This window comes from Maylandia zebra, linkage group LG17, assembly GCF_041146795.1.
Source record: "Maylandia zebra isolate NMK-2024a linkage group LG17, Mzebra_GT3a, whole genome shotgun sequence".
In the NCBI taxonomy this organism is placed as follows: Eukaryota; Metazoa; Chordata; class Actinopteri; order Cichliformes; family Cichlidae; genus Maylandia; species Maylandia zebra.
In genome coordinates this window covers 9,784,980-9,809,947 of record NC_135183.1, presented here as the reverse complement: position 1 = coordinate 9,809,947, position 24,968 = coordinate 9,784,980, and the positions used below count along the sequence as shown (strand labels likewise).

Here is a 24,968-nt window from a genome sequence, read left to right as displayed (position 1 = left end):
TTTCTTGTGATACTGCAAGCCGCAGGTGGTAGGGAAAGCATCTCAAACCAATAAGAATTCCACCTGTTGCAGGATGAAATGCAGCCCATTTGTGTGTGTGTGTGTGTGTGTGTGTGTGTGTGTGTGTGTGTGTGTGTGTGTGTGTGTGTGTGTGTTACTCTCCTTCCTCACTGAGTAGCTAATTAAAATAGTTTCTCAGCCTTTGTCAAAGCTGTCTGGAACTAATTAGATAAGATTCTTTCTGCAAGCATATCCACCTTCAAACACACTGCTTTTAAAGGCTGAATTTGCTAGTTTGACCCACATCACTGGTGACTGTTTGTGTTCCCAGACCTTGTTTAGGTGGGCCGGAGAAAGTTCTGCAAAGAGCCGGGGGCCTGGCGTCTGAAAGGAGAGGACACAAAGCTGGCTTGTTCAGCTCTGGTTAAGACTTGGGGGGAGGTGGAAGAGGTTTGGGAAGGGGTGCTGAAAAGGGGGAGCAAAAGGCATGAAGGGAAAATAAGAGGAGGAGAGGAGGACGGGGAGCGAGGAGGGATGGAAAAGGGGAGGGGAGAAGGAGAGGAGGGTGGATGGGGCACCGTTTCCATTGCTTACCACAGGAAATCTGTGCAGGGTTTAAATACCAGCCAGAGCCTCTTTTGTAAGCAGCTTGTGTGAAAGTGTGTGAAGAGCGTAGCAGCATGGTCAGCCGGTGAGTAACACCTTCTCTTTAGTTTCTCAGATGCATGGCAGTGAAGACAAAAGCTTGAAAGGTTGAAAATGACTTTTCAAGGTTGGGTTTTGCTGGTTTTCCCCAACAACATAACAGAAAGCAGCTGGCAGACGTGCTTTGTTCTGCTCTGCTCGAAATGATCTGATGATGAGTCATCGGAGCAGATTTCAAACAGTTTACCTCGGGAGTTTCAACCTGAAATTTCACAGTAAGTCACTGGTGCTGTAGTAAAATACTCGATGGATCTTAGAAAAGCTTAGAAAAGCTGATGTATGTACTCTGAAGGAATCTTGGCCCAGTAACTGAGGAAGAATTTCAGCCCTGCTTCTACACAAATGCAACAAAGCAAAACAAAACTGTGAGAAAGAATGTTGATTTTAAAAGGAATAGAGAAATGTAAGAAAACACAAAAATAATAATACATGACAAAACAAGACCACTCAGAACCCCCAGAGGAGGCCCACTGTACTTCTGTGAAGTTTGAAGACAGCTGAGGAAATATAATGCAGTGTGACCTGGACTTTGACCTGATTTTCACAAAAAGTAAATCAGCTCGAGCTGTTGTTGGTATCTACCGTCTGAGAAAATGTGGAAATGATATCTTGACAGCTATGGATGCTAGACTGCAAACAAACAAATGGAATCAATTACATACTTCCTCCCTTTGAGGGGAGGACAATGGGTAAGATATCCAACAAACGACAAACGAACTGGCTGTTAACAAGACAAACAAGGAACAAGCAGTTGAGAAAACTTGTAGACATATTTCATTATTTCTGAAGTCCAAAAAAGAAAAACTTTTTGTATTTTGTTTGCAGCGTGGAGCATCCTGCTGCCAGCTACAAGAAGATCTTTGAGTCTGTGGAGGAGCTGAGTGAACCCATACCAGCAGTTATCACTGGTAGGAAAGAGCGACTGACAAAAAACAAGTAGCAATGCATGGCTGTGTCGATGGCAGTGTGGCTTTAATCACTAACATTTATGGTTCCAAGACAGCGAATCACCTGAAATTTCCTCCAGTACCAGTGTTCATGAGATTTCTGATTTAGTGGTAATGAATAATCTGCAGTTAAATATGCTTTAGATATTATGAGAGTCCTCTAAAGATTTATCATTACAGGTTGGGCAATTATGAACAAATCAAGGATCACATGTGGGAAATTAGAAATTCTTTATTTTGCTGAGGAACATTTAGCTGTGATAGATCTCCTGTCTCCGTAAACTTGCATCTATGATCTGATGACTATTACTTATGAGTGGCAGAAGCAAAGAACAATGTGCCACACTCTTCTATTATATGTTCACATTTGCAGTGTGAAGGTGGCAGGTAATGGCAGGTATACAAGGGGGAGCCCATTTTTCTAAACTTAAAAGTATATTGGTTTGCTTTTATAACTTGCGCAACAACTTTCAGGTCATGTCACTGCATATGTTTACAATGATGGACTGTAGGAAAGGGGGAGGGGAAGGATCCAGGCCATGCACAGTATAAAAACTGGACATACAGCTACTGTCACAATGTCATCTGTTGATTTCTAAAGTGCAGTTTTGAAACGTCATGATTGGTGTTTTCATTGTCACCAAAAATTTAAGCAGGTGCGACAAACACGGGCAGGTGTGATTGCTCTCTCCCTAACTACTTGTCAATCACAAGTCATCAACAAATTGACATGTCATTCTGAAACGTAGTATAACCAAGATTTACAAAATAGACTTCACTGTTCTTCATGAAATAAGTGACTGAGCCCATAAACTCAGGAAAGGGTTAACACAGGGGAATGCGGGAAGACTTTTCCCATAGACTGCTGTGGGACCTGAACACTTTCAGTAACCACAGCTATCCCCATCTGGTGGCCTTCAGATTGCATGCAGGGCTAAAGCATTTTACACTGGCTGTGTTTCCTCACATGGAATCTACATTTATGGTTTTCTAACCCCTCTCTTGAAAACTTCCACTGATGGTTGCATTGATATAACAACTAAATTTCATCACAAGCGTGCGGTTTCTCCTATTTTTTTATCATCTGAAATGTCAAATGGAAACATCTGCAAAAGGCATTTCTCCTATGACATCCACAAGTGCACTGCCTATTTCAAAGTCATAGTGAAACAATAAACACAAGTTAGCGGATTATATTAACGCAATCATCTAATATACACTAAAATAAATATGTACGGCATAGTAGCATAACGCCTGAAAATACACTGGCCAGCATTATCACTACACAAGTGTGCTTTTTTAAATTACGTATAGTTATTTGTTAGTTCTGTATTTAGTGTTTACTCAAATAAAACTCCTTTGGTGACCATTAGGTTACTCACAGGTAACGTACATTGAACATGACACGCAAAAGACACAAACATTGCTATCACAGAAGGATAATAAAATGAACATAATACTTAAGAAAATCAATAGTTAGGATTTATAATAACATTATTATGTAACATATACGAATAAATATAAATATGTATATGTGTGGCATGTATATGTACTGCCTCATGGAGTATAATGTTTTTTGATTGAACTAAATGTTGTACATTGGTTAACATAAAGGCTACTGTGAAAGTAAATCCTTTGATGCAAGGAAAATAGAGAGAAGACATTAGTCTGACTTAGTCTGAGATATACTCAGCTTCAGGCCTGACCTGTTCACCCATCTACGCAAAATGCATTTTTGGTGTTACTGCCAGGATCAGTCTTGTGGATAAAAATACTGTAGTGTTATAAGTGACACTGGGGTGTTAGAAATGGGTAAAGTTTGATACTAACCACTTGATGTGCATAGTGTGAAAACAAGTGTAGACAGAATCCTATAGTCTGAGTTTTTAGACAGCAGAATGTGGCATCATGTGGTCAGGATGTGCACGGCTTCGTTTGATGGTTTTATCACTGCAGGTGTTATCCCGTCATGGCTGGGGGGAAGTCTTCTGAGGATGGGTCCAGGTCTCTTCGAGGTGGGAGATGAACATTTCCAGCACCTGTTTGATGGACAGGCTCTCATCCACAAGTTTGACCTGAAAAACGGTCAGGTGACTTATTACCGGAAGTAAGAAAACGGATTAATCTACAAAAGCAGAGCACATTATTTTTAATATTTCATATTTCAAGTTGCAGTATTCTGAGGAAATACCTTTTAAGAACGTACGTTTCTAGCTGTACTGACATCAGGACGTTAAGGCATTTTTTCTTAAATCACAAAAGAAAAAGAAGAAGAAGAAAATCTGGTTCTCATATTCCCAGCAGCTCCAAGCTCCAGTTGTGGGTTTTTATGACATCTGATTTTGGTTTGCAGTTCTTTGCAGCTGAGGAAAAGTGGGATGTTGCAATGAAACAGGCAACGAATGAAGAAGGCTTTTTGTGTTTCAAAGATTTCAGTCACGTGTCACAATGAAAATCTTTTAAGTAATATGAGTGGGATTCAAAAACAGCTGACATACTAGTTGATGTTTGTGCTCAGGTTTATTAGGACAGATGCTTATGTTCGGGCCATGACAGAGAACAGAGTTGTCATCACTGAGTTTGGCACGGCAGCCTACCCAGACCCCTGCAAAAACATCTTCTCAAGGTAATCCCAAACCCATGCCCTAAAATGCACACAAAAGGAACATTACACTGTACAAAAGCTGTCGAATTAAAACAAATAGCTCAATAAATAAATAACTTAATATGCAATTCAATTAAAAAACATTTTATTTATATGACTTAAATTATTGTGCTTCCTTGATTGCATTTAAACGTGCTTTTCTCATTTGATTTTCCATTTAATCAATTGTCAATGTACGGTTATTTCTTTATTATTGGTTTATTGATGTATTGCAAAAAAACAAGATAAGAAGATAAAACCTTTCATTTGGCGCGAAGCTGAGGCCAGGAGACTGTACTGAACAGTTAGACTGGAAGCGTCCAACATTCCTGTGGTTGTGAAGTGCACGATGTTGAAAGCGTTCAAATGGAGAAACCTGTTGGGGTTTTTTTTTTCAAGATCTATTTATAGATTTAAAAAAAAATCCTTAGTGTTTGTCATTTATGTTCCACATATCCCCTTTCAGTGTTCTTAAATGAACCGTGCTCATTCCCAGTGCTATATTTTTATTCTGGAACTTCATATAGTAGTTTTCATGAGTCATAGTTATGAATAACTATCAATATTCTAATAAATATCCATGTTATATTATAATGAGCCTTGGTGCATCCTCTCAGCTCATACACTGTAAACAATCCATTTAGCTCCCTCCTTGTAACTCAACCTTCATCAGAAACAGGTAGTTTTACCAGTAGGTGGGTTGGGGTTCCTGAGATGACCATATTAAGGTATCCTCCCTCTTTGATGCTTTACAAATCCCAGGAGTAAAACAGTGTCAAACTTGAGCTTTTGGTTCACATACACTGATCTTATCATGTTGTGCCTGTGTTGTTGTATTATTACTATGGGTTTAGGGAAACGGTTGGTTTAATATAAAGTTTTCCTCGTGCTTGTAATTTCAGGTTCTTTACTTACTTCAGAGGCATTGAAGTGACTGATAACTGTTTAGTGAACGTCTACCCGATTGGTGAAGACTTCTACGCAGTCACTGAGACCAACTACATTACCAAAGTTGACCCTGATTCACTGGAGACATTAAAAAAGGTGGGAGCTGATTGGTTTAAATTTACAGTAAGCTAGAGCCATCGTCATTTTCTGGTAGCGTTATTAAACCTATACCCTCCCCAAATATGCCAGAAGGAAGAGTTCTAGTTTTCAACATTGCTGCATTTTCAGTTGCTTTATTATTCTTTCCTTGCAGCATCTATGACTGTTTCCGGTTGTGATTTTACATATTTAGCTTTCAACTTGAATGTCTTCCAATTTGCAATAGGTGGATCTTTGTAAGTACCTCTCAGTGAATGGGGTGACCGCCCACCCCCACACTGAACGAGATGGCACGCTCTACAACATTGGCAACTGCTTTGGCAAGAACATGAGTCTGGCTTATAACATTGTTAAGATCCCACCTGTTCCGAAAGGTGAGTTCATTATACACAATACTCTCAATGACTATCAATGGATATGTTTTAATTGATTATTATTTTATTATTTTATTATTATTATGTTTATTGATGTTTATTGACCTTTAAATTATATTGTAAATTTTTATCTTATAGAGATTTGGGTTTGAAAGGAGTATCATGCCTGAGTTTTCCAGATAAGCTTTTAAGCACTGACTGTTTGTTACCGCGACGATAGACTGTCAAGAAAAAAGAAGAATATGATAGATAAAAAGGGAGCGAACAGGATAGAAGAAAACGGTGGATAACAGAAAAAAGGAGAAAAGAAAATGAGACAAAGATTTAAAAAAAGAAAAAGGTTTAAAAGAAAAGTTGAAGCAAGCAGAATGCAGAGAATTCAAATAAAATTGTCAGGAACAATGTATATGTTTGTATCTCTGTGATTCCAGATAAATCAGACCCCATAGAGAAGTCCCAAGTGTTGGTCCAGCTGCCAAGCAGTGAGAGGCTTAAACCCTCCTACGTACACAGGTACAGAGTTATCTCATACATGTACACAAAGCCTGGTTTTTGTTTTTGTTCCTTTCTCTTTGTATTTGACGTTTTACCATTAAGATGAACTGTGCTTTGCCTCTGAGTGTCTTTCACTGTTTTGCTTATCTGTCTCCAGCTTCGGTATGACAGACAACTATTTTGTATTCGTGGAGCAGCCGGTGAAGATCAACCTGCTCAAGTTCTTGTCAGCTTGGAGCTTCAGAGGAGCCACATACATGGACTGCTTTGAGCCCAACGCCAGCATGGGGGTAGGCAGGGCACAGGCATTAAAGAAGGCCCCTGGAATCCAGTCTGTTCTTGAATGCTGGAGTTACAAACACCTGCAATATCTGAATATAATTTATATTAGATCTTTTGGACTCTTTTGCATTAATTTCACTAAAAGCCACACAGCTGTGCTATTTACTAAAGTCACCTGCTTGCTCCAAGTTTCTGAGCCTTCTCCTGGGAAAAAGTTAATTGATTGGTCATGTGTGTCTGCTTGGTATCATCTGGTCAGTGAGTATGTGTGTTTGTGTGCTGCAGACATGGTTCCACTTGGCCAGTAAAGAGCCAGCGGGTTATCTGAGTAGTCACAAGTTCAGAACATCAGCATTCAACCTCTTTCACCATATTAACGCCTATGAAGACGAAGGATTCATCGTTGTCGATCTCTGCGCGTGGAAAGGGTAAGTGTAAAGCTGTGTGTATGTGCAAGTGTCTTACATGCAATTATGTGACATCTCTCTCTCTCTCACTCTCTCTGTGTTTCTTTACAGTCATGAATTTGTGTATAACTACCTGTACCTGGCTAATGTGAAAGAGGAGTGGGAGGAGGTGAAGAAAGCAGCTGCACGAGCTCCACAGCCTGAGGTCAGACGATATGTCCTTCCACTGGATATTCACAGAGTGAGTCTACACACAGAGATAGTGCAAGTTATTTATGTCATCAGTTATATGTTTGATCATTAATAGTGATTATTTAGCACTGTAACAGGATCCATCATACTGATTAGGCAGGCCACATTTTTTAAAATGCAGAAGAAAATTCTTTATAACAACACGGTATTAGGTATTGTAGCAGCTAGATGGTGTAGTGGTAAGACTACAAACCTTTAGAGCGAGAGTTGCAAGCTCAATTCCCACCGAGTATCCAGTAAGGGTCCTGGCTTGTCCTGCAAAAACCTGACTTGTTGCTTGCAAATTCCACATAAGTACAGGACACTTGCACCTTTGTCGTGGGTCTTACAGTGTCATTGTTTCCTCCAAACGCTGGCCTGCAAATTGCATATAATTACAGGGTACTTACACCTAATACACAGGTCGTATTATAAAGTGTTACCAGTTTTTTAATCTAATATGTCATAGGATTGATCAGAAACATTGTAAATGACAAATAGTGATTAATGGACTCATGGAATCGTTTCTTCATATCAGTTTTAATTGGTCAGCTCACAGCCTCTAAAGCTAATTTTTGCTACTACAGTATAAGTGGAAAAGGTGTTGTCACTGTTATTTATGTGTACCTGTTTATCTGAATATAGGTCAAGTTAAATTAAATCTACTTATATTAGATGCAATATTATATTATTATTATTATATTATATCATAGTATAATTGGGAATAACAATCATTAGCCTCTCTGTGTAACCGAAAATGTACTTAAAAACTTAATAATGTATTTAAATACCTTTTGTTTCACCCGTTAAACTCTTCATCAAAACTGTGAGAGCGGTATTAGACATTCATGAATCAGAAAATAATGAAATAATGGGATCTGTTTTGAAAGGCTAAAACTTGCTTTGGGGCAAATTTTATCTTTGTATTTTCAGCATTTTGTTGTGTGGCAGTTTGAGATATTTACCTTTAAAAGTGCTATATAAATAAAATTGTATTTTTACTTTGTATTGCTTTTATTAGATCCTTACTGTAATGGTTCCCATAGAGCTGGATTTACAACATTGGACTGATCAATTAGTTAGCTTGTTTGTCATATCAGGAAGTAACAAAATAGCCCAAATAAAAATCTAGTTGTAATATGACATACAAGATCTGAGATCTGAGAAAATTGTGCAGCATCACAAATAATTTTAATTTGTGACAACAAAATGTTCTGTCGTTCCATATTTATTCAACCCTAAAAAAAAACCCTGCATGAAGCCAAAACATTTACTGTAACCTAGGAATGATATCTCTTTATCTTTAAGCTCCACGGTATTCTGTACACAACTTTGTGTGTGTTTTCAGGAGGATCGGGGGAAGAATCTGGTATCTCTGTCGTACACTACAGCGACCGCCGTTCTTCACAGCGACGGTACTATCTGGCTCGAACCTGAAGTGCTGTTTTCTGGACCAAGACAGGGTATCACATATACACTATAGTTTACATGTTCTCTGTATATTCCAATATGTGTATCCTGAAGGGTACATAATACACTGATTGTTATAACATATTAAATATGTGCCCATATTCATTTCTTTTCTCTGTGTCACTCTCTCAGCTTTCGAGTTTCCACAGATCAACTATTCAAAGTGCTGTGGGAAGAAGTACTCCTTCGCCTATGGCCTGGGACTCAACCACTTCATTCCTGACAGGGTAAGAAGGGTTTTCATTGAACACATCAGGAGACGAGGACAGTTGCAGGGCCCGTGACGTTAGCTAACTCCACAAGACATTAAAAGCAACTGGTTGCTGCTTTAGATCGTCAAGCTGAATGTGCAGACCAAAGAGACCTGGGTGTGGCAGGAGGAGGACAGTTACCCATCAGAGCCACTGTTTGTGCCGTCACCCGGAGCTACAGAGGAGGATGATGGTAGGACACATTCTCACATCTTAGCCCACAGAATTACACACTAACACTGGTCTTCAGGGTGTTTGTGGCTTTCAGATCATATTGAATCAAGCATGAAATTAATTTATTAAATTATTGTCTTCTTTATTAGATGCTTATCATTTTTGTTGTTGTCATTATATTAAGTAAAAAAAAAAACAAACGAACAAGGATCATCTAGAATATGCTCAATGGGTAAAGTGACCGCCTCCATGTTTTTATATACAGTTTATCATCCAAAGGCGCATTATTTTCTATGTCCAGTAAGTGGAACTCCTGTAAATGCTTTAAGTTTTCATGGAAAATTAGATGAGTAAAGCTACATTTTAAGCTACACTGCAGTCATTCACACATTGGCAAGTGTTTGATATACAAGTCGATTTTGTGTAATGTATGTTTCAAACCAAAGTTTTTATTAGCGCTACATAAATCTCTGCCTAGCACAGATGACACAACCTAAATATGGGATGCAAACGTATCCTTTCTTTCATTCATTCAGCATCAAATATACATATTTTATAATCTTTACACACCCAAACTCTAACTGTAGACACATTACGCTCATTTGAAACAACTTTTTTGCGTTTTTCCTTATGAACGTTTGCTGTAGAACACGCAAGCAGTTGCCTCCCGTGTCTGGGTTTTACAGGTGTGTTGCTGAGCATTGTGGTAAAGCCAGGTGCGCAGAGACCAGGTTCCCTCCTGGTGCTGGATGCCAGAAACCTGACAGAGCTCGCCAGGGCAGAGGTCAACACTATCATCCCCATCACCCTGCATGGGACTTACAAGCCATGAAGCTGCGTTTCTTCCAAACAGGTGCTTCATGAAATACACCAGTCTGGCTCTTTTCTCCCACCATAGATGAGTTTTCTTATGGAAATGAAACCCCATCATTGCTTTACAATGCTGCTAAAAAAAAAATAAAAATCTTCAGCAGTCTCTGTCATATGTTACCTGGCCACACAATGCATGTTGGTTCTATTTTTCCTGTAGCTGTAGCTGGTGGTGAGAAGAAGCCCAGCGAAGCATTACATCAACCACATTTACTGCATAATCAGTTTGTTTATGTAATTGTTGTTGTAAATCCACAAATGTACACAGACGGTATTTTTGCTACAGGTATTTGAAACAATTTTGGTCAAATACAAAAACTGTTAATGTGTATTTGTTTTGACAACACATGTTGTAAAAATAAATCTGTGCATACATTCATCACTCATCACAAAATTGAGGCAACATTTGGAAATGTGAGCTATAAAAACATGTAATCCTACCAATCCAGTAAAATTATATGATGAGCAGGATATGGGTCTGACCACGTACTAAAAATCCAAAACTGAGATTAACATGATATTAGAAAAGAGTTATATATTGGTGCATCCATGTCATTTGGATTAAGCACCATTGCTTGTTGCGTATGGACTTTTGATATCACTTTAAATTTGACTCTTCATTGCATTCAAACTTCAGATTTCAACATCTTTTTAGAAAATCAACAGCATGTTATAATACCAGATGAATAGTTGTGGATTAACTGTACTTTATACATATATGTTCCTAAACTTGTTTCTGTGTACACACTGTGGTTGTTACAACTTAGTTTGGCACCAAATACAGTAAATATGGAGTATAATCAAACTTCCACAGTGCTTTGTGAAAGCTAGCTGTTTATCGTTGACCTTCATGTATATGCAGCACTGTTTATAAGCCAATTATATTGTTGAATTTAGAAGAAAAAAATGTAGATGCAAATAAAAGCAGTACTATTTTTCTACGATTGGAAATAAAGCTGGCTGCAGGTCCACAGCTTGCACAAGCAGGGGCCCGTTCTTCGTACCTCGCTAAGTAGGTTAGCCGGATTAGATTGTTGACGATTTCGCGTGATCCTGGATCAGTCGGTTCCCCGAAGCTCATCCGGGACTTGCTGTCATAGCAACAGAGCCGTAAGCGTAAACCTGCTCGGGAGCAGGTTTACTTTATGTAAACAGGATTAGATCGCGGCCACGCAGGTATGTCCGCTTCATTTATACGAAAGCAACAGCGATATTTTTCCACTGTTTCACCATAAATAAATATTATCAATGTAACTAAAGGTAATGCAGCACTTGATCCTTTTATTGATGTCACACAGATACATACAGGTCATTTCCTAAAAAAGGGAAATGAACTATTAACATTCTATTACATGTATGTGATTATTACAGATGTAATTCATATTTCAGAGTAGTAATTGCAAATTACTTTGTGTAATCAAGATGAGAGACCACGGCTATAAAAGTGAAGGTGGATTTGGGAAGCCTGTCGCAGCCATGTCCTGTCCGTATACGCGACCAACCCATTGCGGAAGGTGCAAGATTGATAAGGAGAGTCCTCAGAATTCAGCGTATATTGCGGGACAGACAGGATCCTTTACCTCAGCGCGACAGTGTGCTCATAGAGAGATATCGATATTCCCGTGAGGGTATTATTTACTTAACCAACTTGTTGACGAGGGGGTGCAGGACCACCACCTGTCTTTTTTTCCTCTGCCCTTTTCTTGGTTGCTGTTATGAACAAACTAACAGAGTATTACAGGCCAGTATTACCTTGCCAAGAGACGCAAAGCAATCTAAGAGATAAATATTACCATTCTGTAGAATACTCCTGTATTCCACTTTTACTTGTTCCCATTTTCTTGTGGGTCCTGTTGTGGCTCTAATGTGAAAGGGGATATAATATAACATATTATAATATAATATAATATAATGCCATATGATATTGGACAATATAGTGTCATATGATAGATCTACCCTACCGCCTACTGGTGTTGGCCAGAGGGGCCGATGGCGCGATATGGCAGCCTGGCTACAACCGTAGCTGCCTCCACCAGTGTGTGAATGTGGGAGTGAATGAATAGTGGTATCGTAAAGCGCTTTGGGTGCCTTGGAAAGCGCTATATAAATCCAATCCATTATTATTATTATTATTAAATTACCTACGAGTTTGATTTGTCAGCAACTTTCTGCCAGCCCTCTCTCCTTGCTTTTGCAGCCTTTGCAGTGTTCTCTTGCGTTTTAATTAAACTCTGAAACTCCTGAAATCCCTCACTCATGAGTTCTTGCTCTGCTGCCGGAAAATACCGAGCACGCCCCTTCGACATTTTCGCCGACCAATCAGCGGGTTGCCGATCAATGTTTCTACTATCGATGCGTAGCCCCTTTTACGACACCCAGTGATGTCACATTCCTGCGTCCAGCTGTAGTAATCGTCAACAGCAGGTGTGTTCGGGGAACCGGATTAGCGAGCTCACGGTTAGCGCGATGATTTGATCTTGGATGTGTCATTTGATCTTGGATGTAGTAAGCGACGTACGAAGAACGGGCCCCAGGTCAAATGTTGGGTTATTAAACTAAAGCAGATCTCTGTTTATTCAGCAGCATACCACCCTGGCATCAGCACTCCCACTGACCAACGACATGTACGTGTCTTCTCGTCTCATATTACATGTAGTTTTTTAATTGATATAAGATGAGTTTTTTAAATTTTATGTGAATGTGTAATTTCACTTTTTGGTTAATAAAAAAAACAAAAAACAAAACTTGTGTTCTCTGTTCTTCCTCAAAACATTACAAACAAATGACTACACAAAATGTTAAAATCCATGATAATTAAACTAAAAACTGTACTACAATAGTTACATTATAATTTTTTTTCTAAACTGGGTTTCTTTTGGAACAAACTGACAGAAATAGAGTGCACGTTTCTAGGCAACTGTTTTTTTTTTTTAGGAAGAAACTAATTTTAAACCAAAATGCAGGCTGCACTGATCCAACTTTTCCAGTTCTGATCCAATGCAGATACGTAGCTTAAGTACCAAAGTGATGCTCATGTTATATTAATAAGCATTAATCCTCACTGTGAGAAAGAAACTGGAAATCATTCTTTTACATGTAAGGCTACAGGTAAAAGGAGCCAATGCACTGCTGTTCATGCTTTGTGTTGTAAAGAACAAACAACTGAACTGATTGAATCGCTTATAGATCAACTCGCTGTCAGGCATTCTGTGTGAGGAATGATCCACCACTAGGCTGCTGTGTGTAAACATCCCAGAGAAATATTTTGTTCTGCAACTTGGTCTGAAAGTGCTGACAATCAAAACCTGATGAGGAACTGTGCAGGATTTAAATCCCTCTCTCCAGAGTGGTTTGACTTAGCGCCTACATTTACAGTACACAGGATTGATTACATATTTGTTGTGGTGACCTCAACAAATTTACAGAGAAGCTTCTTCCATTACAAGTGAAAACGGGATTGTTGTGAGTCCAACAGGAGCAGTTAAATCTGATGGGGACAGAAGCCTCTACATACGCAGAGGTATCGATTGCAGAGTCTCTGTAGACAGCTGATACCGCTGCTGTTTGATGATGTCCAAAACGTCTCTAAGAACCTGAAACCAAAAAGCAATAAATACAACAACAACAAAAAAGAAGCGTTCTTAAATGTGCTCTCGAATGTTCCCAAAGACACAGATAATCCCTTAAAAATGGGTCATTTTTACCTTCCGGGTGTTCTGCGGCAGAATGACTCCATCATCCCACATCCTGCTGGAGGAGAAGAAAGCTGAACTCTCTTCCACCAACATCCTGTTTAGTTCCTCTTCCTGCTTCTTCTGCTCTCCTTCTTGCTCACCATCAAGGGGAAGCAGAGAGCCAATGTGACCCGGAGGGGCAATAGAAACTTTGGCATTGGGCCACAGGAACAAGAAATTAGGATCAAATGCTCGGCCACACTGGTGAGGAACGAAGAAGGAATTATTACTGTAAGCCACATTCTACAAGATTACAATGAATCGGTAAGAATTATCATTATGTGCAATTTCTGGGGTTTTTTTTGCATATCTTCTAGTGGTGCAACGGATCAAAAGTCTCACGGTTCGGATCACGTTTTTTTTCGTCACGGATTGGATCAATTTTCGGATCAGCAGAAAAAAAGAAGACAAAAATTTAACTCGCCATTTACTTATTTAAGTATTTTTTGCCTATTAAAAAGCATTCCACTCAAGACTCATTCCACGCAATTATATAAAAACAAATTAAGATGCAATATAGGGCAGTACAGGGCTTTCTATCTCCCACTCCGCTGTGATATAATGAGTGGTCACGGTCACGTAGCTTTCCGTTGCCCTGGAGGTCCACCCGTTTGTAACAGAAGATGCCTGGGACAGTTCAGTTATAACTTTAAACTTTTCCTGCTCATACATGCTTGGAGCGATCTTGTCACTGAAGTGGAGGCGCGACGGGATATCATAGCGTGGCTCAAGCACGTTCATCATAGTTTAAACTAGTGCTGTCAGAGTAAATCTCGTTAAAATGATGTTAATGCCATAACTGCATTAATGCGGCAAATCTCTGTTAACTAGTTATCGCCCCGTGCGTGGGGCTGCACGGCGTCAATGCGTCAACTAACGCGTTGACTAGTTTAAAACCCTTGTTTTGCACAACGGAAAACGGCCTCCCGTCTGCAGCTAAACACCCCAATAGCTTTTATACACATACTTTTTTTCTTCTTTTTCGAATCACGTGCGTGCCAAACCGTGGAGTGGGATCGGTTCGGATTACGGATCAACTGTGATCCGTTGCACCACTAATATCTTCTCTAAACTCTCTGCGGTAGAGACTTGAGGCTGTCTTGTGTCTTTAAGCAGTCTTAAGGAATAGTTGAAGGACATTCAAATCTTTTTGGAAGTTGGCTGCCTTTTATTCTGTTCACTGTCAAGATGATCCTGCACGGCTTTAGTCATGTTGCGGTCAGAGCTCCTGGCAGGTCAGTCCATGACATGACTGATAGCGTTTCATTGCTTGCTTTCCTATCCAGAAATGCTTTTACTGTAATGGCAGCATGTTTGGGATCATTGTTATCCCTAACATCACTTCCGGATATGTATTCTCAAACTATGACATTTGTTTATCTTCTAGTTTTTTTCCAGGCATGTCACTTATTTTGTCCTTCACTTCAGATTTTTTTTAAGAACACACCTCACGCCAAGCTTAGATATTCCAAGTTTTTGTTTAAAAGTTCTTTAGGAAGCACCTTCTTCCTGTAAAAATACTATTTTATGCCTGTGAAACTGCGTCACTTGTTTTTGCAGAGGCGACCAGAAACCCACTGGCACATTAAAAATGGACTCTTTGCCAGGTTGTCTGTTATATGGGAACAACACTGGTTCATCCCTTAATTTAGGTGCCTTTTATATCACGTTTGATTCATCGATCAGTGTTACATGGTTTAACAAACAGAAAAATGATCTGAAAATGGTCATGTACAAACTTTAGACTGAAAAATAAATTGATTCGCTCACCATAGCATAGCTGTCTGCACCATGGCAACCACCAATCACCACAGTGATCTTGGGGACAGAGGCGGATGCTACTGCTGACATCATTGAACCCTGAGCTTTTAGATGGTTACTGTTCATCTCTGCCTGGGAGACACACATGAATAAATGGTACTTGGGATGGTTTTTTACACTTACTGGGGACTCAAAGTGATTCTAAACTCTCCCAAACTTGAGTCCCTGTGCATTTGTTTTTAGTGAGAATGAAGTGAGAGTGAATACCTGTTTTGTGGACAGTGTCAGTGCTGCAGTGGGTGCCGTGTTCTGGAGGAAGAGGAGTGGGACGTCTCTCTGGTTGCACAACTGGACAAAATGGCTTCCTTTCAGTGTGGCCTCATATGACAGCTGTCCATCATTCGCTAAAATTCCAACTAGGTGACTGACGCAGTGAACACAAAGAAAGAATTACCTTAAGTTTAGGTGAAGTATTACTTAAGGTATTCATTATCAGCCACATGTAACAGGTGTAACATCATATTTTAAAGTGAAACCAAAATTATATTAGCAAAGCTACTAGATGAAAGCTCGGGTTTCAGGCTACTGTAAACGCTTTTAAAAGAAAATGTTGCTACTGTTTCAGTTTGATGTCAGTGTGAGCCAATTTCCCTAATCTGGCCCTCTCAAGCGCACAACTCTGGCTATAACATACACAACAGATCAATCCACCTACTGCACACAAGGGGCAGCCAATCAGAGGAAAGCTGGTTTAAAAGGAAGAGAAAGGAACGGCAAGTGCTTGTTTCAGGCAGTGGGTGAAATGAGAAGCTCCATCATGGCCCGTATGGGATAAATAAGGATTATTTTAGATAATCATGCAGAGCTACTCTAGTTGAGTCCAAGAATAAAAAGCAGGACTGCAGTAAATGTAAACTGTGTCCTCAGTATTACAAAAAACATTAGGAACACAATGTCAACAATCAGAGTTTATGTGCTACAAGAAGACTTCAGTGAGCGTATTGGTTGTGTTTATATCTTTTACCCATGTATCTTTGCAAAGCCAGTGACGAGTGAGGTTCCATAGCGAGCTTTAAATTCCAGAAAGCGGCTCCCATCTACCAGTCGACTGACTACCTGGGCAGAACAACAGAAACAACCAACTAAAGGTCACAGAGCCGCAACTCAGCATAAGAGTAACAAACTCATCCGACTAGAGCACTTTGTGCATTTGTGTCCGTCACATTGTACCATCTTAACATCCAGGCTGTAGTTGTAACTCTTAGGGGCGAGTCCTAAAAGCTCTTCCAGACTGTGCAGTGGCTCCTCCTCTGCGTTCCTCTTCTTTGTCTCCTCCTCTTCCTCAGGCAGCAGGAAGTTGAGGGTTGATATAATGTTTCTAGTGTAATCAAAAGCCTCCTTCTCCTCCCAGGCAAAGTGATCCACGCAGCCACTCACTCTGGAACAAGATGGTAACTTGATACATGATGATATGAACTAATTCTTCTGATACTATTCAGGACTGATTAGATTTACACACATACTCAGCATGGAGCCTGGCCCCTCCCAGGTCCTCTGGCGTCACCTCCTCTCCAGTGGCAGCTTTCACAAGTGGCGGTCCGCCCAGGAATATGGTTCCTATTCTGTGCACCATTACAGCTTCCTCCGCCATAGTGGGCATGTAAGCTCCACCCGCCGTGCATGACCCGCACACAACAGCTACCTTTAGGATGATCAATTTTCATATCAGAACTGCAATTTGAAATAGTGAAAAAACCAAAAGCAAAAACAAAGAAAACAATGAGAACTTAACAATGGTAACTTGTTCTCTCTTCATTTTTAGACTTAAAAATTCTCTGCCTGTGGAGATTAATTATGCCAAAATTTTAAATAGAGTCACGGTCTTCAGATTATGGTCTCCCTGGAGGGGCACAACAGTTCACAAATTATGAGAATGTTTTAGAAAACAAGTGTGTGCATATGAAACATTTTAAAGGCAAAGTGTAGCTTATAAACAGGAATGATAATCTATGTAAAGACCAAAGCCTTCTAGCTCATCCTTACCTGGGGGATCTTCATGGCAGACATGATGGCTTCATTGTAAAACGTCCTTCCTCCGTGATTCTTATCAGGAAAAATCTCTGACTGGACATTTATACACAGACGAGGAAACAGCAGTCAGTATAAATTCCACTAGCATTCACTTACTCTAAAGGTAGAACCCTTACGCATATTAAATCGGAGATGTGCTTATGTGTGCGTGCGCTAACCTGCAGCGGCAGGAACGCTCCACCCGAGTCGACCAGGTACACGCAAGGCAAACGATTTTTGATTGCTATTTCCTGCGCTCGGAGATTCTTCTTTACCGTGATAGGATACGATGTGCCTCCTTTCACCGTAGCGTCGCTGGCAACAAACACACACCACAGACCGTTGATCCTGCCGATGCCTGAATGATGTTTGTACAGACGAATAAAAAAAATGCATAAAGTGTCACACTCGGATCCCAGAAGATGTGGAGTAAACAGAAGACAATCTGAAATAAAGAAATTAAATGAGGGTATTTAGCTGCGGTCACACTAATCTGTAGTCGTTTCTGACCAGTCATACTGCCGGCTGAAGGTATGTCCCCGTACGGAAGACCCAAACCAGCAAATAGTGACAGCTCCAGAAAGTCCTCGTCATCCAATAGGAGGCGAAGCCTGTCTCTGACCAGCAACTTCCTGTTTCTCTGAGTGTGTCTGGCTATGGCCCTCTCCCCTCCCCCTTCCATCACCTTCTCACTAAACTCTGTGTACCTAATAAATGGAGATAACCAGGGATAATGAATGACAACAAGTGCAGATCTGGCAACACACTGTCACACACAAACAAGCAGGGAATTTATTTTGAGATTAAAAAAACAAACAAAAATCCACTTAATAAATCTAAAATAGTTGATTAGAAACACCAAATTGCAACAAAGCACATACTAATACACTAGGAAATGTGAGAGCAAATGTGTGAGCAAAACCTACTTCTTACACCAGGCGTTGCTATTTCTGAGGTTTGCTTCATAAATGTGTTTGTGGATGGGCAGAAGGGGCAGGTCCAGCACAGGGAAGGCACTCGGCAGGGCTCTCCTCCTCCCTGCAACAGAGCTCATACCGCAGACTGAACGCTGCCAGTACCGCTCAACAAACCTGCTAAACAAGAATCAGGGAAAAAACATTTAAAGACTTATTTGCAACATGACAACAAAAGAAGAGAGAACTGCAAAAAAAAGATTATGAAAATCTGGAGAGTAAATTATTGTCCAACAGTACACTGAAGAGTTCAAATTACTGTTTTAATTCCAGGATTTTGTATGCAGTAGTGCCAACTCCAGGCCTCAAGGGTTGAAGTCCTGCAGGTTTTAGATATCACCCTGGGTCAGCACGCCTGAATCAAATGATTAGATCATTACCAGGCCCCTGGAAAACCTCAAGAAATGTTTAGGAGGTAATTTAGCCATTTAAATCAGCTGTGATGGATCAAGGACATCTAAAACCTGCAGGACACTGGCTCTCGAGGCCTGGAGTTGGACACCCTTGCAGTAGTGTTTGGGGGTTTTTTTGCTCCTGGAGGGGGCAAAGCTGTAATGGTACATAGACTGGGTTCTCCCTCATTTGGTCACATCAGCTTAGATTTGCTGATTCTAGTTCTTGTTGTTGTCAATTATTGTTCTTCTTGCTCTTAACTAACTGAAGCCTTTCATTGAACTACCAAATAAACAAATTAGTGCTCTCTTCCTGGCCACACATGTGGCAGCACTTCTGCTATAACTTTCTTTGTATTTAACAAAATAAAAATGCAGACATAAGTGTGCACATTAGTTTTTAACTGCTACTTAAATTGTTTTCTTTACAAATAACTCTCACTGAACTAACACAGCCAATCCCTCAACATGTTTGTACTTCCTGCTCATTAATAATTTGTTACTTTTTAAAGAACTTATTTTAACATTTCAGTCAACAACAAAACAAAAAGTAACTTCAAGGGCCAAATTGCATATTTCTTCACGTCAACATACGGGCCGCAAATTTGAGCCCCCTAATTTACACTGAAACCTGACATCAGCCAGGTTTTCTATTGAATCCTTTGCCAGGGACGATGATTGGCCCATGCGTTAGCATGTATATGATTGGCTGCTTTGGAACTTTTACCCCCCAATGCAAAAAAGAAATAAAATAAGTCTGTAATATTTATGAGCTTGAACAAATTTGATTAAACGGCAAAGTGTTGCTGAAGCGTTAACCTCTATGTGCCAACAGTTGTGTTTTTGTTTTGTTTTTTATCAGAAATTAACGCACCACCAGAGCTCAGCAGTTGCAAAGTGTGCCAAAGGTCAGTCTGCTGATAAATGACAGTTGGGAGACATATAAACACCTCTTACCTTGCAGTGTAGCGGTGCATATCTGTCATACAAATAAATTCCAGATTATTTAATTGTTCGTAAGTGCATTGCCAATCAGAACCAAACAGAAACTCAATCCCCCTCCAGATGGTGCTGCTTCTTCTTCTTCTTCTTCCTCGCGGTATACTGTAGGGTGGCGCAATTCCGCCACCAACCGCTACGGAGTTTGGATTAGACGGTAATGCTGCTACTTCCACTCCAAAATAATTTGGAGGCAAATAAAATCTACCTACTCTACTCTCTTCCGTTCATTTCAAAGCTTTAGTTTCTTATTATTTTGCAGGTGTAAAAAATATCATGCGGTATTATTAAAAACTCACCCAGCAGCTCCCATAATTACTACTTTTACTATAAGTGTAATTTGTGCCTTTATGCTACTGAATTAGGTTTATGACTAGACATGGGAAATTTGTTTTGCCTCTTGCCTTAGCAATGTTTCATGTATTGTGCAGTGTCAATAAAACATTTCATATTTGATCATTTGTTGCTTTTGCTGGTCTTAAATTACTGCAGTATTTGAGCAAAGAAACAGGGACGCAGTGGAGCCTATCTCAGCTTCCAAAGCTGAGAAGCAGAGTACGACAAGTCCCCAGGCTGTTACAGGGCTAGCATAGAAACAGACAACCATTCATGCTCACATTCACTCCTATGGGCCTATGTACCTGGAGAGAACTGACGCAAGAAGCTTGAGAAACACACAGGACTTAGAGAAGATGTGGAGGGTGAAGGCAATAGTGATCCCCGTGGTAAATGGAGCACTCAGGAGGGACCCCCAAACTGGGAGCTTGAAGGATAAACAAAGACCCCCTGCAGGGCAAGCAGGGATTTAAAAAGCATCAAAGGATCTCATTGTTTAAATGTATCAGGCAGGAGAAGGGTACAAAAAATTTCCACAACATTGGATATACTGTGGAACCCAGTGGAGAAAACATGGGACGAAAAACCTGGATGCCCCCCAAAACTGATTAAAAGCCAAGATGAATACTGGTCAGTGAGGCTGCCAGGGGACTCGCCATGCACTAGATGTGTATTACACGTGGCAACAATGTCATGTATTTCCATATGTCGAAATTATGTGATAGGGTTGCAGGACAGAAGTGTTTTCTGACAAAAATACACCTTAAAAAACATTTTTTGTTATTAAAATTATTATTTTCTCCTAACACATTTGTTCATCAGTTGAATTATTACAGGTCACATTAAAGTGGGAAAACTTTTGAATCATTGTGATCACATTTTTTAACATCGCAAAAATGATGCATTTAAACAGGGTTGTGTAGACTTTTTTTTTATATCCACTGTATCCGTGTAAGCAATATAATTATAAGGAGGCCTCATGCTGAGGTCAGTAATTTTTAGTTTTCACTGGCCTTTAGTTCTTGCCAAGCTCTGTGGTGCAGTTTGTCCTGCTGCGGTATTAATCTTCTACAGAAAGATTCAAGCCAGCAGTTTAAACTTAATGCCTACATAATACAAAGTTTTCAGGTGGAAACGTGAGTTACTATCAAATTTAACAGCAAATAAATATGATAAATCAAGCTGATTTATGGCAACAAACCTGTGAAGAGCCAGTCTAATGCAGCAGAATTTGCAACTATGTAGACAGGAATGGAGCAGAATTAAAAACATTTATTTTTAATTTTAAACGTAGTATTTAAATTCTTCAACCTTTTGGATTATTTCCAGGTTCAACTTGCAAAAATTTACAATATTTATTTATTAATTATATATAAATCAAGATCTGTAATCATTCATCTTGGCCGCTAGAGGGAACCACTAAATCATTATTAAAGAAACTGTAAACGGATTATATTTAAAGCGTTTTTAATGCTCTAGGTCATCAGAAATACTTTTCTGATACTTTTCAACACTTTTCAAATAAATATTTTGCCTCGTACGAACTTTTAATATACGCGCTGATGTCAAAATAGCAAAACAAAACAAAAATAAAGCTATCCAAACACGTAGCTTTAAACATGACTTTTTGAAATAAAAGGAACTATAATGAATTATAAATTAATTTATTATTAACACCAATAACAACCGGCTTTATAGAAATGATGTGTAATGATGGAAATATGGTAAGAGATCCGGACAAATAAAAAAATAAAAAAAATAATTAAAATACACCAAAGACAAACGAAATTAAAATATTTATCTAAATATTTGTTTTATTGGCCAGTAAAATGGGACAATGTAAATTACTTCTTATTTTAATTAATTTTAAATAACCAGTCAACAAATGCGCCAAAAGAGAGCTTCGTGAAATATGAAAATGACTGAAATTAAAATGTATTACATTGTCATACCATAAAATCTGTTTTTGTAATTTTTTCCTGCAGCATTTCGTATTATGCCGACTAAATAATTCATTCCATTTCTATACTCGAGTTTGTATCCAGTTCATACATTTAATCAGTGTTTGAATTAAACTGAGCTGCTGAAAATGTGTCTTTTTTTATTTGTATTTTTGCTTTACTCTGTTCTTTCTTTATTGTTGGTTACAGGTAAATACACTTAATATGAAAGACCTGATTAAAAATGTTCACTGAACATAAATCCGTTTTTCTCTTTGTAGATTGTCTGTGGTCCAGGGCCCCTGGAAGGGCGTCCCTGCTGATTCAGGAGGAGGAGGTGAAGGAGGTGGAGTGTGAGTTCAGTCGGCAGACAGTCGGAAGGACCGAATCCCGGCGGCCGTTTGGAGAGTCTGAGCGGGGGGAAAACTGCTTCCAGTACTGGAGAACTCAGAAAGAGGATTTCGCAATGAGTTGGGGAACGGAGCTCTGGGTACGTTTCAACTCTTTTTAAGTGTGCTTGTGAGAAAGTGCTTGGCTTGTTTTCTTTGTGTTTCGGCCCGGACACCGCCGCGACTTTGGGGCAATAGAGCGGAAGAAAGGTGCCGTGTTACCTTTTTAGCTTTGTGTCGCGGAGAGCGGCTAGGCGCTGGTGCTAGCCTGGTCGGCTGCGGTGCTGTAGCCGGCGAGGCTAAAGCTAAAGCTAATCCGAGGCGCACCTTAACGGCTGTGACAGCGGAGGAAACAATAGGCAGGCACGGCTGCAGACACACGGCCACGACAGCGAGCCGGGGTGCGGGTCACGCTGCCTCCACCACCCGGCTATTTGCCAGCTTTAATAATATCTGTGGTGGTAAATTGATTTTAAAAAATTGTTTGTTTGTCTGGCAACTTACTAAGTTGGATGTTGACGGTTTTCTTACATGTGTTACACCCAGTTTCTGGCAGGGACTCCCGGCTGGAGGGTGGAGGGGAGAGAGCCCACTGTCCTGCTCGGTCTCCTTTTAAACGAATCGCAACTTCACAGCCGTTTGATTCACTTACTAATTGGCATAACGCTTCCCTTTGTTGCCAGTTCTCCAGCCTTTTGTCCCAACTTCCATGTTACTGGAAGGAACACATGGTTATTATAGACACACATACGGCGTTACATGTGGACCTCACGCCGTGTGTGTCCTACCTTTATAGTGAAATCATGGCTAAAATGTGAGTAACATTTAAATGTTACAAGTGTGTCAAACACGAGCTGCAGCCGATATTAGAAGATGATTTTTTTTACCATCCCTTTCTCAAAATAGTGTTTCTTAGTTGCAGTGTATGCAGATTTTAGCTTAAATTAATCTTGCGGTGGGGCTCCATCCTGTATTTTTTTTGGGTGTTGGCCATTACGAGCTGTGTAACCAGAAAGGCTACCAGAAGCACTCCCCCCCCTCTCTCTCTGTATATGTGTGTGCAGGAGGAGGAGGAGGGAGCACTTCATCTCCCCAAGATGATACTCCTCCGGCTGACCTCAGTGATTATTATCTACATTTTAAAATAAATTCATATTTTTTTCCTTTTCTTTTTCTTTTTTCTTGCTCAGCCCTCACATGTAACCCGATCATCTGCTACCCACAAAGAGAGATCTGTTTGGTTGCCTGAGATGCAAAAGAAAAAAAGGGGGGGGGGGAAGACTTGGGAAATAAAGCACACATGGACTCACATATGATTTGTCAGGGGTTTGTTGGCCTCGCGTCTGCTTTGAGAGTTTCCCATTCAGTTTTTCTTCTGTGGATCAAAATCACAAAGAGATGTGAATGAATGGTGATCCACTGTGCTAATGTTGTGGTTGTGATGAGTTTGTGAGCTGCAGAAATGCATTGATATAAACAAAGGAAAGCATAAGTCTGTGTGGGGGTTTTACATGAAATGCTCTGTCTTGTGTTTACCACAGCCCAAGCAGTGTACTGTATATGAGTAACAGAAAATTATGAATGATGAGATACGCTGTCACATGCTCCAGTCTGTATACCATCAGTGAAGCGCTTCCGATATGCTGACTGTAGACGCTGGCTGACACACACCGTCATAATCCCCGAGTCCGCTGATGGGATTAATGTGTTGGCTGTCTGATGTCAGATTAGGGCTTATCCTCCCCAAGACACCACATAAAACTGTTGATTGGCTGTTGTGCTTTACAGATGACTGCCCCTCTAATGTCAGGAAGTGTGCTTTTATTTTCTGTTTTTGTTTTATTCTAAAATTGAAGTCTCTGATTTCAAATAAAAGTCTGAGAATAACAATAAAACTGTGTCCAACTAAAAGATTACAGTTGGCTTAAAAAACTGTTATTCTATGTACAGTTGGGTAAGTGGCTGCTTCACCTATTAAGATACTGGCTACATTTTGCTATATTCTAATGTGAGCAGTTCAAAACTCAATCAGATTAAAAAAAAATGAAATTCTCACATTTGGGCGGCAGAATTTAACACTAAGTCACCCCAATCGCAGTTTGTTTGTTTGTATTTCACCCTGTATCACCTTCTTAGGTGTCGTCCCTAAATGAAACGGGAAGAAGGGAAGCCAGCGTCGTTTTCAGTGCGGCTTTGTGCTTTTACTCCACTCTTTGGCTTTAGCCCAGCTCTTTGAGACGCTACAAAGCGAGCAAGGAACATCCTATTACCTCGCTGGCTTCCTGCCGTCCGACACACACTCGTGAAGTAGGAAGCGTTTGTCTGAATTAAAGCTCTTCTGTGTGTTGTATGAGTGTGTGCGTTAGTGCCAGGATGCTGCCATGCTGTGCTTTGGTCTCTCTGGACGAGGTGAGTTGGAGGCCAGCACAGTGGAGCAGCCAAGTCTGACTGAAGGACAAGAGGCTGACGGGCGGTC

The 24,968-nt window shown here is 40.1% G+C and overlaps 3 protein-coding genes across 8 annotated transcripts in view; 2 read left to right on the top strand and 1 right to left on the bottom strand.

Annotated features, from left to right (window-relative positions):
• The first annotated feature begins 554 nt into the window (after positions 1 to 554).
• On the top strand, positions 555 to 12,641 carry LOC101479363 (retinal Mueller cells isomerohydrolase). Its single transcript, XM_012922137.4, has 15 exons — positions 555 to 691; positions 1,531 to 1,613; positions 3,609 to 3,759; positions 4,171 to 4,278; positions 5,199 to 5,340; positions 5,570 to 5,717; positions 6,149 to 6,230; positions 6,370 to 6,502; positions 6,780 to 6,922; positions 7,013 to 7,142; positions 8,481 to 8,595; positions 8,735 to 8,829; positions 8,935 to 9,046; positions 9,714 to 9,880; positions 12,481 to 12,641. The coding sequence occupies exons 1-14, from the start codon at positions 681 to 683 to the stop codon at positions 9,857 to 9,859; spliced, it is 1,599 nt and encodes a 532-aa protein (XP_012777591.2). The 5' UTR covers positions 555 to 680; the 3' UTR covers positions 9,860 to 9,880; positions 12,481 to 12,641.
• On the bottom strand, positions 9,457 to 23,120 carry si:ch211-198n5.11 (methylcrotonoyl-coenzyme A carboxylase 2). Of its 4 annotated transcripts, none has more exons than XM_076875678.1 (12): positions 22,997 to 23,120; positions 18,389 to 18,556; positions 17,973 to 18,169; positions 17,642 to 17,820; positions 17,436 to 17,516; positions 16,916 to 17,094; positions 16,623 to 16,830; positions 16,417 to 16,508; positions 15,660 to 15,816; positions 15,402 to 15,524; positions 13,602 to 13,832; positions 9,457 to 13,490 (listed from the first exon to the last, which is right to left on the bottom strand). In XM_076875678.1, the coding sequence occupies exons 2-12, from the start codon at positions 18,514 to 18,516 to the stop codon at positions 13,404 to 13,406; spliced, it is 1,662 nt and encodes a 553-aa protein (XP_076731793.1). In that variant the 5' UTR covers positions 18,517 to 18,556; positions 22,997 to 23,120; the 3' UTR covers positions 9,457 to 13,403. The 4 variants fall into 4 exon arrangements, with proteins under 4 accessions (XP_076731793.1, XP_004562110.2, XP_004562111.2 ...); XM_004562053.6 differs by lacking the exon at positions 22,997 to 23,120 and adding an exon at positions 19,786 to 19,940; XM_004562054.6 differs by lacking the exon at positions 22,997 to 23,120 and adding an exon at positions 19,786 to 19,940 and having other exon boundaries at positions 18,389 to 18,553.
• Positions 22,396 to 24,968, top strand: part of fnbp1l (formin binding protein 1-like) — a 54,068-nt gene continuing 51,495 nt past the window's right edge. For all 3 annotated transcript variants that reach the window (XM_004562055.4, XM_012922127.5, XM_012922126.3), the window contains exon 1: positions 22,396 to 22,593. In XM_004562055.4, the coding sequence (XP_004562112.2) occupies positions 22,570 to 22,593 (24 nt within the window). In that variant the 5' untranslated portion in view covers positions 22,396 to 22,569. The remainder of the gene's footprint in view (positions 22,594 to 24,968) is intronic.